At 40.5% G+C, this 13555-nt stretch overlaps 1 protein-coding gene across 4 annotated transcripts in view; it reads right to left on the reverse strand.

Moving 5' to 3' along the window:
* Positions 1-2478: 2478 nt before the first annotated feature.
* Positions 2479-13555, reverse strand: part of NFIA (nuclear factor I A) — a 376913-nt gene continuing 365836 nt past the window's right edge. For 3 of the 4 annotated variants that reach the window (XM_067006876.1, XM_059083380.2, XM_059083385.2), the window contains one exon: positions 3715-5180. In XM_067006876.1, coding sequence (XP_066862977.1) covers positions 5104-5180 — 77 coding nt within the window. In that variant the 3' untranslated portion in view covers positions 3715-5103. Of the gene's footprint in view, positions 5181-13555 lie in introns of all 4 variants that reach the window. The other variant, XM_059083370.2, reaches the window with a different exon arrangement.

The raw sequence follows: 13555 nt of genomic DNA on the forward strand, positions 1-13555 counted from the left end.
TAAACGGAAAGTAGATACCAAAGTTGATATAGTTTTTCTTCAGATAGATTAGTGCATAGTTCTCATGCAGATAAACACTGCTATGCATTTACACTGTTGGAAAGCAGAGTGAATTGAGCCCAAGTTGTCACATTTGTGTAAATCATTTTGTCAGCCTGTAATAGCACCATGTAATGGATTTGCATTAAACATTAAATTGATTTCAGAATTGGTGACACAGTATTCACTACAGTTAAGTGCTATGGAATAGCTTCAATGTTACCTGCTATATATCAAAGCAATTTTCATCCCACTGCTTTTTTATTGGAAAAAATAAAAGGAAAACATACACGACACTAATTAGACGAATGCACAGCCTTGGACGTGGAGAAGGCAGAGCGGGTTTACTGTCAAACAGTAAATACATGCATTGACTTCAGGACGAAATTGGCCTTGGAAGCTGATTTGAATGAAAGCTGTGCTGGGGGGCAGTGCAGCTTTCTGAGACTGTCTTATGTCTTAGGACAGATCTCGGAGCGTGGGTGCCACTGAAGCTCTCCGTACATTACCATGCCAGGTGTGTTTTAAATTTGTTCTATGGAGGCCTGCTACCAGGAAAAAAAGAAAGAAAGAAAGAAAGAAAGAGAGAAAGAGAATGAGAGAGAGAGAGAGAGAGAGAGACCACCACCACTATGGACAAACAGATATGATGCGAAGTACATTAAATGACATTCTTAGAAACTCCCTCCCCCCAAAAAAAAACAATCACAAGGAAAATAATTTTTTCTTAATCCAGATTTCATAAATACTTTATGACACTGTAACTACAGAGTTCAAAGCCTATGAGGATAAGGGTTCCAAAAGTGAAAGAAAAACTTTTTGAGATGGGTTTTGCATCTTCTGATGGGCGCCTGAATACTGTGACTCTGGGAAGTCTGTGTTCCTTTACACTTCACTGGTCAGAGTATGAAGAATATAAGCTTTGGGAAGTGTGCCTTGGCTTGCCCGTAGCCCACGCCTGACTGTGGGGTAGGGAGGAGCTGTCATGCCAGGGTGTGAAGAAACAGAAAAGTTAGTTCAAACCTCAAAGGAAAGAAAAAGACTGTGGGATGGATAGAGTGGCATTGGAAAGAGGTCCTCGGCCTATGAATAATCAGACAAGGAGCGTTTTAGTGGCAAGGGGACGGGCCAGAAAAAAAAGTATACAGAAAAATGATATGATTTAGTGTTTGTGCCTCTGACATCAGTTCCCAAAGAAGAAAATGGAGAGTTATTTGAGGGACTTATCTTTGCCAATATTGTTAATGCCATTTGACGGGAGAGAAAAAATTCAAATGGGTCTCAGAATCAAGGGCTGGGCCTTCAAACACGGATGGCCCTCAGTCTGTCAGTCTACACACCCCAGGTAGCAAAGTCTTCCTCAAAAATCTTCGCTTGACTTTGAGTCTAAAAAGGTTAAACACTCATATTGTTGGTGTTTCTTTTTTCCTGCTTGATCACAACTGAACTACAGTTTCCTGCTGCTTTCTGGACAATGAAACATGAACAAAAATATAACTTAGTGTGTTTAATACTTAACCCCTGTTCGTTATCACCCTAGACTGCCTCCCTAATGTTTTAAAGCCTTTAAAACATTTTTTTCCTGCAAATCTGTTCAGAGTTCCCTAATTTTAGCTTCATCAAACTTAATACAACAAAATACCTTCAAAAATACAGCATACCTGTAACGTCCATTTACAATGGTTTTTCAGTAGACCTATACTTCTCAAGCATAGGAATATGCTATACCACTGAGAGAGAGAAAAAAAAATAACTGTATTTAAATACTTACAAAAAAAAAAAAAAAAAGGAAACAGGAAAGTTTTAAACTTAAATCCAGTTCCCAAAGGGAGGGGGGGCAGGAAAGAAAGAAAAGCCATTCTATGAACGCTGCCTTTATAATGAACAATCAGAAATTTCACTAGGCTAATTTGACAGAAATTTTTCCTCATTTAAACAACATTACAAAAGTCCTGCATTATAAAATAGGGTAGAATAAATCAGTGTAATCAATAAAACTATACAACAATACAAATTACATATCTTCTGAGTGGGCAGTTAATCTCTCTCTTTGCAGTCATGACTACAACATGCTCACTAAAAACAACTAAAACTGCCCAAACTATTGCTTAGTTTGTTTTGTTTTTAAAAAAGGGTGCAATTTTATTGTATATACAACCAATTTACTGGTAATACCTTGGCTTATCGCAAGGTTCTGACAAAATGTTTGTCTAGGCTTTTTTCCCTTCACTGTGAAGCACTGAAAGCTGCTATTTTTTTTTTCTTTTTTTTTTTCTTTTTCTTTTTTTAGTGCACATATGTCATAATAAAGTAATGCCCAGCTAAGTGCTATAGGGGAAGGCAAAGTATGCTGGCTGGCTAGAGGAAGTGACACCATATACTGACAATCACACCATACAACAGCGCCAAACGACTATTCAACCACTTATCAGACACATATGAAAATCCAAAATGTTTTATTTTATTTTTTTTTCCTTAAATAGAGATAACCAGTAAACAATTTTCAGAACTTGGAAGTTTAAAAACGTGCATATAAAAATGGGCATTATATACTTTGTATTGAATGTGGATTGACTGCAGTCTGCTAAGAAAAATGGGGTGTGGGAGCTGAAGAAAAGGGAAGTTGTCTTTTTTTTTTTTTAAGGCTTGCTTGTGAAAGGAACAGTTGTAAAAACAAAATTGCTTGAAGCAGGGTCAGCTTAGTGCTTCACAGTTTGACTGCTTCTCTAAGAGGAGCCCTTCCTGCGCACGTGCATTCAAAAATCACAAATAAAGTACAAAGACAGACACCTAAAACACACTGCGTCAAGTGCAGCACCGACTTTGGTCAAATAAAAAAAATAAAAGAAAAATTAATCATAGCTAAGCTTTTCTACACGATATAAGCAGGTATTGCATATTTTCATATATCTGGGGGCGGGGAGGGGAATAAAGGAAGACTCCAAATAAATTGTAAAATGCAGCAACATCCAAAATACTGATATTCTAAGCATCTACAGATCTCAGAATAGCACTGCCACTGACCACAGAGGACAATAAAGACTACTCCTATCTGCGGAACAACTAACTCTCTATTTAGTTCTAGATGTTGAAACTGACAATGGCTGACATAAAAGTCACATTTACAAAAAGTGTCTCCAAATGCTTGACTAGGGAAAAACCCCTTTCAATAGAGGAGTATGTGCAACAATTCCACAAATAATCGCTATCCAGGGCAAGGCACATTGATATGGAATTTTTGTTTTCGTGCAAATTAAGGAAAAAAAACAAAACAAAACAACATTGTTTCGGGGGGGAAAGATGAGGAGCAAAGTGTCTTCCCAAGAATTTCAGTTACTTGATTGTATAGGACAGTAGTAGAACCCTTCTGAAGGGCTGAAAAACATAGTTTAAAGGCAAGTGCCTAGAGTAGGGATTACAATATTGTGTCTTAATGCACTCTACTTTATCCTACATTAGCTATATAAAAATTAGTTACTAACACTAGAACATGCAGAGACTTTCTCTGATCAGCAGGGCTTGCCAACCAGAACGTATATATATGTATAGTATAGGAAACCTTCTTGAAGTTGCATGGGAAGCAAAGGGGTGCTTCGCTGTCTGGTAGAAAAATCACTTGCACTTTTTTTTGTTATTTTTTTGTTTGTTTTTTGTGGTTTTTTTTTTTTTTTTTTTACATAAGATACAGGACATTTGGGGGTGCAAACTTTTTTTTTTCCCTAACAAGTACCCTTGATCTGAATGGGCACCAGCATTTGTGTCAGTATTGGTTTCATTATTATTATTAATATTATTTTCCCATAGCCCAGTTCAGGGGCGCAAAGGTCTTTAAAATTTCTGGACAATCTCTGGAACAATGAAGTGTCTGATAACTGATAAATCCTATGTTGCCTGATACATGTAAAAATTTTCAGAATTGGCATAATCCATTATAGTGACTTCTAGCTTATAAAATTAACAGATACCATGATTTCATTTTAGTTATGTGCTTTGATAACAGAAAATAATTAATTAGCATTTAATGTAGTTAACATATTGTGGTAAAAGCACCATTAGATTTGTTTTTTTGTTTTTTTTTTAAATTTTCCTTCAGTTTTTAAAGGGATACAAGTTTAACAATAAAAAACATAAAAAGCAAAAATAGCTCCCCTTTTTCTTGCAAGGCTGTTTTTTACCCCAATAATTTAGAGTCCTGGGGTGGAAGGACTTGAAAAACAAAAATAGAATTTTCAACAATCTCTATCTTACAAAGATATTTAGCTATCCAATGAAATTGCACTTTACTCAATTCAAAATTCGATTGTTTTGATTGATTCCTGTCAGTTTCTGTCAAAACAGACCATCTTCCCCATTTCCATGTGAATTTGTGTGTCATTGTTGAAATTGTTGAAAAAATGTTTTTTTTTTTAAATGTAAGTGCAGCATTTCAAAACTTTTAAAAAACTGAATAGTAGTAGTAGTAGTTTGCCATTTTCGGAATTATTCTGCAACGTGAGTGGATTCACTGTCCTTCCGGGCCATGTTATCTAGTTTACTGCTGACTGCTGAACCAAACCGAACTAAAAGAAAAAATAAAAAAGGAACATAACTGCGTTTTCTTTTTCCAATATGTTACAGAAAAACATTGCCCTTTGACTGTCCCGTAAGTTATATATTGCAGATCTCAGCTACTACAAAAGACTTAGTTCTCCATGTGTCTCCTGACTGCTCAAGGAGGCTCACACCTGTGTGGGTAAATTCATGAAATACTGTGAAACAGCCGGGCTCCGTAAAGAAAGTGTCTCACAACGGGAAGTCAGTGAGCAAGGGTAGACCTTCTCCAGCCATATCGCCTAATGCTCACGCTACCACGGAAAACACTTCAAATGTTACAAAGCCCAACCATTTCCAGCACCATATGAGAAAATTACAACAGTCCCTAAAGTATTAAAAAAAAAATCCCAAAAGGTTATGGCCTTTGCTGTTGGACCATAATGCTTGCTGTTTCCATGTACAAGTTGATTTGATTCTCCCCTTCCAGTGACAGTGAAGTTGTAACTGCGCTGGGTTGAGGATGCGTCCATGTTACAGAGTTGAGAAGGGGTCAGGTGGTCTGTCTGGTGGATGGTGGGACGCTGCGACTTTTATCCCAGGTACCAGGACTGGAAGACAAAAGGAAAAGTGCAATTAGAGGTACAATTTGGAAAATAACACATTTTAAAAGTTGCCCTTCCAACGGTGAAATCAAGATCTACGTTAGGGATGAAGAGGGGATTCACTGGGAAAAGTAAAGGAATGACAAACAGTAGTAAATCTTGAGACACTGAAACTGATCTCACTTTTCTGAAATTGAAATTCAATGCCTTTGTTGGGGTTTGCCGATGTTTTTTTGAGTGTATCTTACAAAATAAAAGTATTTATGTCCACTTGAAATACATATATGGGTTTTGCAGTCTGGAGAGGGCAGCTATAGGATGGCAGGAAGCTTCATCATCTGGTTTTTGATTGAACCCTCAGCACCTAGCACAGTGCCTGGAATAGGAGCTTCTCAACAAAGAAAAGTTGAATGAGTGGAGAATGGGCGAGGGGAGAGGTTTTGCATCATGATGAGTGTCTTCTCTGATGAATTTCACAACATCTCCTTTTCAATGAGATGTTATCTCCACATTCTTGTAACAGGCACAGATGATCAGCAGTGATATAAGAGTAAATGGAGCTATAGTAGAAAAAGTGCTGTACCAAGAATCCTGGGTGATTTTGGACAAGTCACAGCATCTCCTACCCAATTTCCTTAGATGTACCTGAGGTACATTTTATGAGGTAAAATGCTCCTCTCAAGCTCAATCTTTCTAAAATAATGTTTTCAAAAATGACATAAAATAATCATGTGATATTAAGATTTCATCCTATTAGCTACCGTGATGTCCAAAGGAAAAAAATGAGGTCACCTGCATAGCCCTCGTTCATGCTTTAGTTCATTCGACATTTATTTAGACCCTTCCATATACCTGCTGGGCCCAGTTACTTTTTCCTTTCATAAATCCTTAGGTGATTAGCTTTGGGCAATAGTCTGGTGATACATCACTCTGTATGCTGGCACTTCTTCTATGTTAGCTAAACAAAGTGACCAATTATGGTCTAATATCAGAGTCAGTTTCACAAGTGAAATAAAGTATACGGCTTTTGACAACTTTTCTCCAGAAATACCCTACCAAATTCACCACATTTATCATTATTCACAGAAAAATCATCAACCTCTAGCAAAAGTGAATGCTTCCGAAATCTCTGAATTGACAGCATCAGAAAGGGTTACATTTGGGTTGATTCAGTCAGATGAAGGCTCATCCGTGTCCAAGAGATTCAATTAGGTAAAACAGGGACTCGTTTGATCCCAGGATAAATGGCGAAGTGATAGCTACATGGAGGTTGGGATAAGATTTCCTGGTCACACAAGCTACCTTTGATCTCCAGAGGACTTGAAAAAAACCTAAGCCTAAACCGAAAAACTACTCATCCTGTATACTTTTAGATGTTATTCTTTGACCACATGCTTTGAGGAACACAATAAAGCCTCTTGTGTACTGAAAGGAAATCATCCTGGCAAATACACACGGCCTAAATCGAACTGGACAAAAGAAAGAAGAGGGGGGAAGAGAGACGCGGGGAGGCAGACTCCAAACTGTTATTTCTAGTGGGCCTCCCGGTTAGCTGACGTGGATCCTAGTTAGAGCCGAGTCCCCCTCTAACAAAAGTCTCAAACTTTGGGTGCGGCGAATAATGCTTACAATTTCTGTTCTCACACTTTCTAAGTCAGTTGTGAAATTCCAGACTTCTTAAATCTGACACTGTGTCGTAGTTCTTGAAGCAAGCACCTGGGACCCAGTGAGTCAGCAGGGGGAGTAGTTTTCCATACCACAGTTTCTGGACACAACCTTGGTGCGCTACAAAAATCTGCAGTGCCTCTACGCTTCTCTTAAAAAGCAAAGCAAAGGGAAAAAAAAGTTTCTTCACACATCTTACTATTCAGTGTGTGCCTTGCCGACAAGGTTACCCCAGAGCGGCTCTGTAATCCTTCACTGAAATAGGCTTTATTGATTGCTCTGGTCTATTGTTCTCTTTTCAAGTCCCCCAAGTTCAAGTTCATCCTGGTGTTACATCATGTCTGGTTGCTAAGAGCAACCAGACAGACCCAGACGTGACTATCATTAGCAAGAAACCCTCCGCTCTCCTCCCACCAACCTTCCAGTGGCTCTGACGTAGCAGGCTCACTGCAAACACATTGAAGTATTTATTCTGCCTAATTTATGACCTACACAGCAAGCAAGACCCCCACTCCAAAAACCAACACTGTTGTATATTTAATTAATCTGTCTTTCTCTGGCACTTGGGAAAGTTAGACAAAGGACTAATTATTGTGTTTCATTCTCCACACTTTTCTTTTGGGGGGTGAATATTTGCATGGGAAAGAAAACTACAGGCCCAGCCTTGGCCACCCCCCCCCCACCCTTTTTCTTTTTGCCCTATTGACATTTCATGAAATACTTTAGCTGCTTAAGGGAATTATAAAAAAAATGCGATGTGAATGTTACTCCTTCTGAGTTGGTATCAGTAACACAAATCAACTCATGACATGTTTAAATTTAAATGCTAACCACACACTCTCAGAGTTACTTTAAAGGTTAGTTTTTAATCAATAGAAGTTGCTGACTCCTAGTTTTTGAGCCGCGCACTGCAGCTCTTGGGCTTTTGTCTAACGTTAAAGCTTTCAAACTCTTTTTTCCTTGGGATGATTTTAGCAATGATTTGCAGACACAGAAGGCTATTGTGCTCTGACCAGCAACATGTCACCAGAGGAGTGAGTTGCCCTGGGGTGGGGTGTCAATATGGCTCCTGAAGGCCTGGGTTAGGGGTCTTTAAGAACCCGTGAAAAAAACTTAATTAACCCTTTCAGGCCCAAACCAAAACCTATTCTCAAACTTTTTAACTCCTATAATTTGACCATTAGTCCTTATTTCAACATTACACTAATCTTCATGACAATTAACCCGGCTACTTGACCAAAGCTTTCCAGAATGGGAAGTTAGCCGGTTAGGGGAACTACACAGGGATTTTTTTTTTTTTTTTTTTTTTTGAATGAGGGCTCTTTGATTAAATAATTTATCTGTAGAGATGGCAGATAAACAATTATAATGCTAAAAAAAAATCCATCCATTTCATCAAATGTTCTCATGATCAGTTTGTAGCTGAAGACCCTCCTAAGTCTGTTACGGATGAGCCTGATAATCGCACGTGTGTAAGCCACTTGACTTCTAAAAACTTCCACGAACTACGAATGACGTCCAATGAACAAGATAATGTTTGGAAAGGCCCATTTTTCTCTTGTGATGTTTTATTATAAAATCTATTATTCAGGCAGTGCAAGTTTCAAAACATTACTTGACGAATAATTCTGGGCATTTTCTTCTTGGAACGTACAAGAAAAATATTAAAGAAATCTGAGATTGTTAAATTGGTGGGGTTGAGGAGAAAATCACTGGGAAAATGTTGCCACATTAAACAAAATTCATTTATGGAGAGTCAAAAAATTGTCTTCAGATACTTACTGACATAAGCTTAGGTTTCATATGGTTTCTGCCTTCATATTTTATAGCCCTTCAATCTAACCTCCTGTATCCAGATGGACTACAAAGGAATCTCTGTCCCTTATCTGCAATGAGTTCCAATATTACAATACAATATCGGAGGATGTTATCTTGATACATTTACATTAAGGAGGTAAACACAGAGCTTTGATCTGTTTTTTTTTTTCCTTTCGAACTCTCAGCTATAGTAGTTTTGGAGGTCCATAAATCCACACTCCCACGGGGGCCTGAGTTAAGTAAAATTACTCTGTTACATTCACAATTTTTACAGTTTGGGATGTGCTAAAGGAGGAGGGGAGGGGGCTGGAAGGGGGGGGTAATTGTCCTCTCTCAGCGTTCAAGGTGAAACTTCAAAAGAAATCTGCAGTCCAGGACCAGAGCTCAGCTTTCCTCTTCTCCAGTCAAATGAAGAAGTAATCTCATCAGGTTGGAAAGTGCTGACTAAGGATTTAATAAAGTGCCTGCAGATGTGGCGTCTCTAAGGTATTCAACTCATGTAATGCAAAACAGCTCCACACTGAATGTGCTTATAAAATTTCATTTAACCATTGCAGCGCGACTTTTTTTTTTTCACCTTTCTCTAAGGAGTTTTATCACACTTCCCGCCCCTTAATTTACAGCTCCATGAAAGTTCGAATCCCATTCTGCCAGGATTCTGGAATACTCACAGTAGTCAGGTTTTATGAACCATAAACAACATCTATCCGGCTGCATCGTAAGCAGGAAGCCTGAAATGGCTCTTGGTAGCTTTGAAAGCAGTCTCTTTCCTTTCCTATGTTGTAGGGAGAGCAATTAGGAAACTGAGGTTACTTTCCAAAATTTGGTCAGGAGGGTGCCTAAGACATGGTTGATGAAGACTCAACTTCTTAGTTAACACCAAACATTCTAATGCAAATAACGACTTTTAAAAAGGCTTTTCATTACACTTTTCACTAAGAGGGCAGGATGTATATTTTAGCAACAAAAGGAAACCAAGTCTGTTTGAGATAGCTATATTTCACTTTAACCAAAAAAAGGGAGAGGGTGCTGGGGGTGGGGGTGGGGAGGGCGGAACAGACTGTGACGCAGCAGAATCTGTTTTTCAAATTAAAAAGTTAAACAAAAGGCCTCAAGGGCAAAGTTGAACGCTGCGGAAGGAGGTTGTTAATGTGGAATCCAGAACTGGGTGTGACACTTTGCTTTCTTCTCCAGGCAAGGTGGGTTATTTCAGGACATTCACACACAGAAAACAAACACACAAATACAGGGAGGCTTGGGCCCCCAGTCCCCACTCCTTCCTACTCCATCAGCCCCCCAAGAGGATGCTGCCAACCAGTATTGCAGGAGTTGCGGTCAACATTTTGACTTCTCTCTTGAGAAGATGCTGTCTCTGCTGGGTCACACTAATCCAGTTAGTCATTTTTGGCTTCCAGCTCTTGTTCGATGAGCTCAAGCCCACCGTTTAGCCCAAATGAGTTGTCCTTGGCAAATCAGCCAGAGGTCTGGTAGCCTCCCCTGCCAGCTTCTAATCCAATGGAAATGGACAGGGCCTCAGAGTGCACTCCCGGTTTCTCATGTTAGTATACATCATTTGGGAGTACTTCATCACTTACACAACAAGTACTAGCATCTACTGTGTGCTTTGTATGCTAGGCTCTGGGGATATAATGAGTACAACAAATACGGTACCTGCTCTTAAGGAGTTGCCCTGCAGAAAGAAAGTGCTGGATTTTAGACTTCTGTATCCTTCAAGAGACCAGCCACCCTGGATCTTCTCACAGTCGTATCTTTAAAAACTTACGTCAGCTGATAAGGCTATGTATCCAGTGTCTGAGGGACCCAGGACCTAGTCCCACTTTTTCCACTGACTAGTTGTGTGACTTCAAGCAAGCAGGACTCTGTCCTCTGGCCCCCAGAGGACTACTGTAGGGCCATTCTGCATTCCATGAAGGGAAAGCAGTTTCTAACACTGGCTCCTTCTGACAAAGGTGACACGCTGTACCCAGGTGTCAGTTACTGGTCTTGCCAGCCACGGGCTTTGATCTCTGCAGCCATTTTTCTTGTGTGATTTTGTTAATTAAAGAACGCCTGTTTTCAATAACACTAAACCAAGACTTGTTTATTGTACAGGAAACTACTAAAATGTTAATGGGCAGTGACTGGCCCTGCTTACCTTTGGGGCCTAATCTTTTCACTGCTTGTACTCAACACTTGTATGGTGTTAACCTTCTTCCAGATCCCCCAAAGCCAAATACTTTCTCTCTGCTGGGCCTTGGCGCAGGGGTCCCCCCTCTCCTTGGCTTTGCTAATGCTTGCTAGTCTTTGCTGTCTCAGATTATCAGTCCCTTCTTCCAGGGGGTCTTTCTCCAGGCCTTTTAAGTCCTGGCGTTTTACCTCTGTCCCAGTCACTGAACTGTCATTACCTATTTTTTTTCCCCCAAGAAAATGAACTGTCTTCTAGCATGTGGCATCTCCAGAGGCTTAACAAATACTGTTGAATAAAGGAAGAAAGGAAGAAATAAGGTATCTCAAAGGCTCCCAAAGCCTGGTGCCGGTTACTCCAACAAGGCATTTAGATGGGTGATTTCTAGCATGGCTGTGCTTATGCCTGCTTATGCCTCATCCATGCTTATGCCTCATGTCCACGTCTCCCCAGGTGAAGGTGCTCTCCCCAGAGAGACACAGGTCTCCACAAGCCGCCCCAGGCAGTTCTGACGGAAAAGCTCTTGAGACGGGGCCAACTGCAGCCAACTGCGGCCGTAGCATGTGCAATAGTTTTGTAACATGGACCGTGGCCTACTTACTACGAGCGCAGAGGAGTTGTCCAAACCACCACTCCCTGGAGAGTGACCGTGCTGCTCCTGGCCAAGACCTCCGTTTGGTTCAAACCTCAAGACGGGAAAACACTAATCTTTTTACCCAATAAGCCATCCAGCACCTCCAAACCTTGAGAGTACATACACAATCCAATTATTCCAACGGTCGTTCCAAAGTCTGACTCGTTCACCGTATTCCAACTTGCCCTAGTGTCTGCCTCACCATCAAGTAAAGTTCTTTTTTCTGGTTTCCCTTTACGTTTTTATCAAGTAATCTTTTACCTTGTGAAACCAAAGACTTCCTAATTAAAAACTGCGCTCTGGCCCACTCACATTTGCTCTGCTGACTTACTGGAGGGCTGAGTGCACGTGAGAGGTGGGACACTGGTGTCAGAGTTAACAGAAACCCATCATTTAACTAGTATGCCATTACACGCTAGTTAAGTGATCTTATTAGGTAAGTTAGTTAGCACCCCTGCGTCTCAGTTTTAGACTCCCTGAAATGGAGATAACAACTTTATCAGTTTTTGTGGGGACCAAATGAGCTAATGCCTGGAAAGAGACAAGTACAGAAAAGCCAAAAGCCAGGGTAGATGGATTCTCTAACTATAAAGTGTGTATAGGCCTTAAGGTCCACAGGAGACCTATAGGGGACTGGTTCCCTTGGAAAGGCATTGATCAACAAGGCAGCTTTCTCTCATTTAATGATATAATTTCTTAGTTAAAGGTAGCAGTTGCGTCAGTTCCATTTCCCCAGTTGCAGAAGAAAGTTCTTGAGAAAATAAAAATCTGTCTTTAATTGCGGTATTAAAATCAGAGCAGCGAAACCAACTGCACAAAAGGAATTGGCTCAAGTTTATGAAAGGCATTTGGGTCCTTGCCTTGCAAGGCTGAACTGCATGCCTTGGAAGTTGGGGATGAGGGGGAGAGGGGATCCGGGGTCGGGGTGGGGGTGGGGGCGTGGGGGGGAGGGTGTGGAGGGAAGGAGTAGTCAGGCAACCAAGTGGGACAGAAACAATCCTATTTTGGTTTTTGTTAGGGAATGGCATACTACATAGATCAGAGACTTCTTATAAAATACAAACCCCCAGTGTACACAAAGCACAGGAAAATGTGAGGAAAAAAGGGAAAAACGAAAAGCAGCTTAGGGTGTGTTAACGCTGCTATTCTGTCAGCTTAAAGAGTATTTTATGCTTGATCAACAGCTCTTTTTTATTGTGCTTTTCTTTCATTCATTCAAGACATCAAAGCCAGGCACCACCAGTGTACCTGCCCTTCTGGAGCCGCTTGAGAGGGGGTCCTAATGAAGCACGACTCTGGGAGCGGAGACCCCCGTGGACACGGCAGTTCAAAGGGAATATTTCAACAATGATTACATTTTGTAAATCTTTTTATGAAAGAGACAGCTTATTTCCTGCTTTTTCATGAAAAATAGATTATCCATTAAAGTGAGCCCACGCCACAGAAGCTGCCTGAGATCTGAGGTGCAGCGTGGAGATTAGGGGGACAAGGACCCGATGAAATCGTCCAGAGTTCCTATCTATTTGCCTACGATGGCACCGCGTCTGCTCTGGGAGGAGCCCGGACGGTGCACTGGACGGCTCTGCTGCGGAAAAGGCAGTGACCAGGGTGTGCTGAGGTTGATTTTTCAGCTTGGGCCTTGTGTCTATTATTTGTGCTTTCAGATGTTTTTGGATTCCACAAAGTCCAGCCAAATATCAGAAGGCATCAGGCAACCCCTTTTATTGCACAAAAGTAAGATGAAAGATTTTAGTTACAGATTCATTAAATGCTGTATTTTAATGCTCTGAAAAGGGACGACCCCTTTTCCGTATGGGAAGTTAGCCATAAAAAAAAAGTTGGCTCTGGGCTGAAGATAAAATACAGGCTTTATTATTGGCTAATGTCAGCCCCAAAGGCAAAAATAAAGAAGGCAGCCTGGCCCTTTGTAATTTCTGATTTTCAACATTAAATAATCTTTCCCCTAGTCTGTCTTTCTTTTTTCTTTTTTGGCGGCAGGGAGAGTTGAGGGGAACAGGGCAGGAAGAGAGTATGATTTCCTGGGGAGCTATGAAATGAAAAAAATGTATGTTTTCTACA

Source organism: Kogia breviceps, chromosome 1, assembly GCF_026419965.1.
Source record: "Kogia breviceps isolate mKogBre1 chromosome 1, mKogBre1 haplotype 1, whole genome shotgun sequence".
Lineage (NCBI taxonomy): Eukaryota > Metazoa > Chordata > Mammalia > Artiodactyla > Physeteridae > Kogia > Kogia breviceps.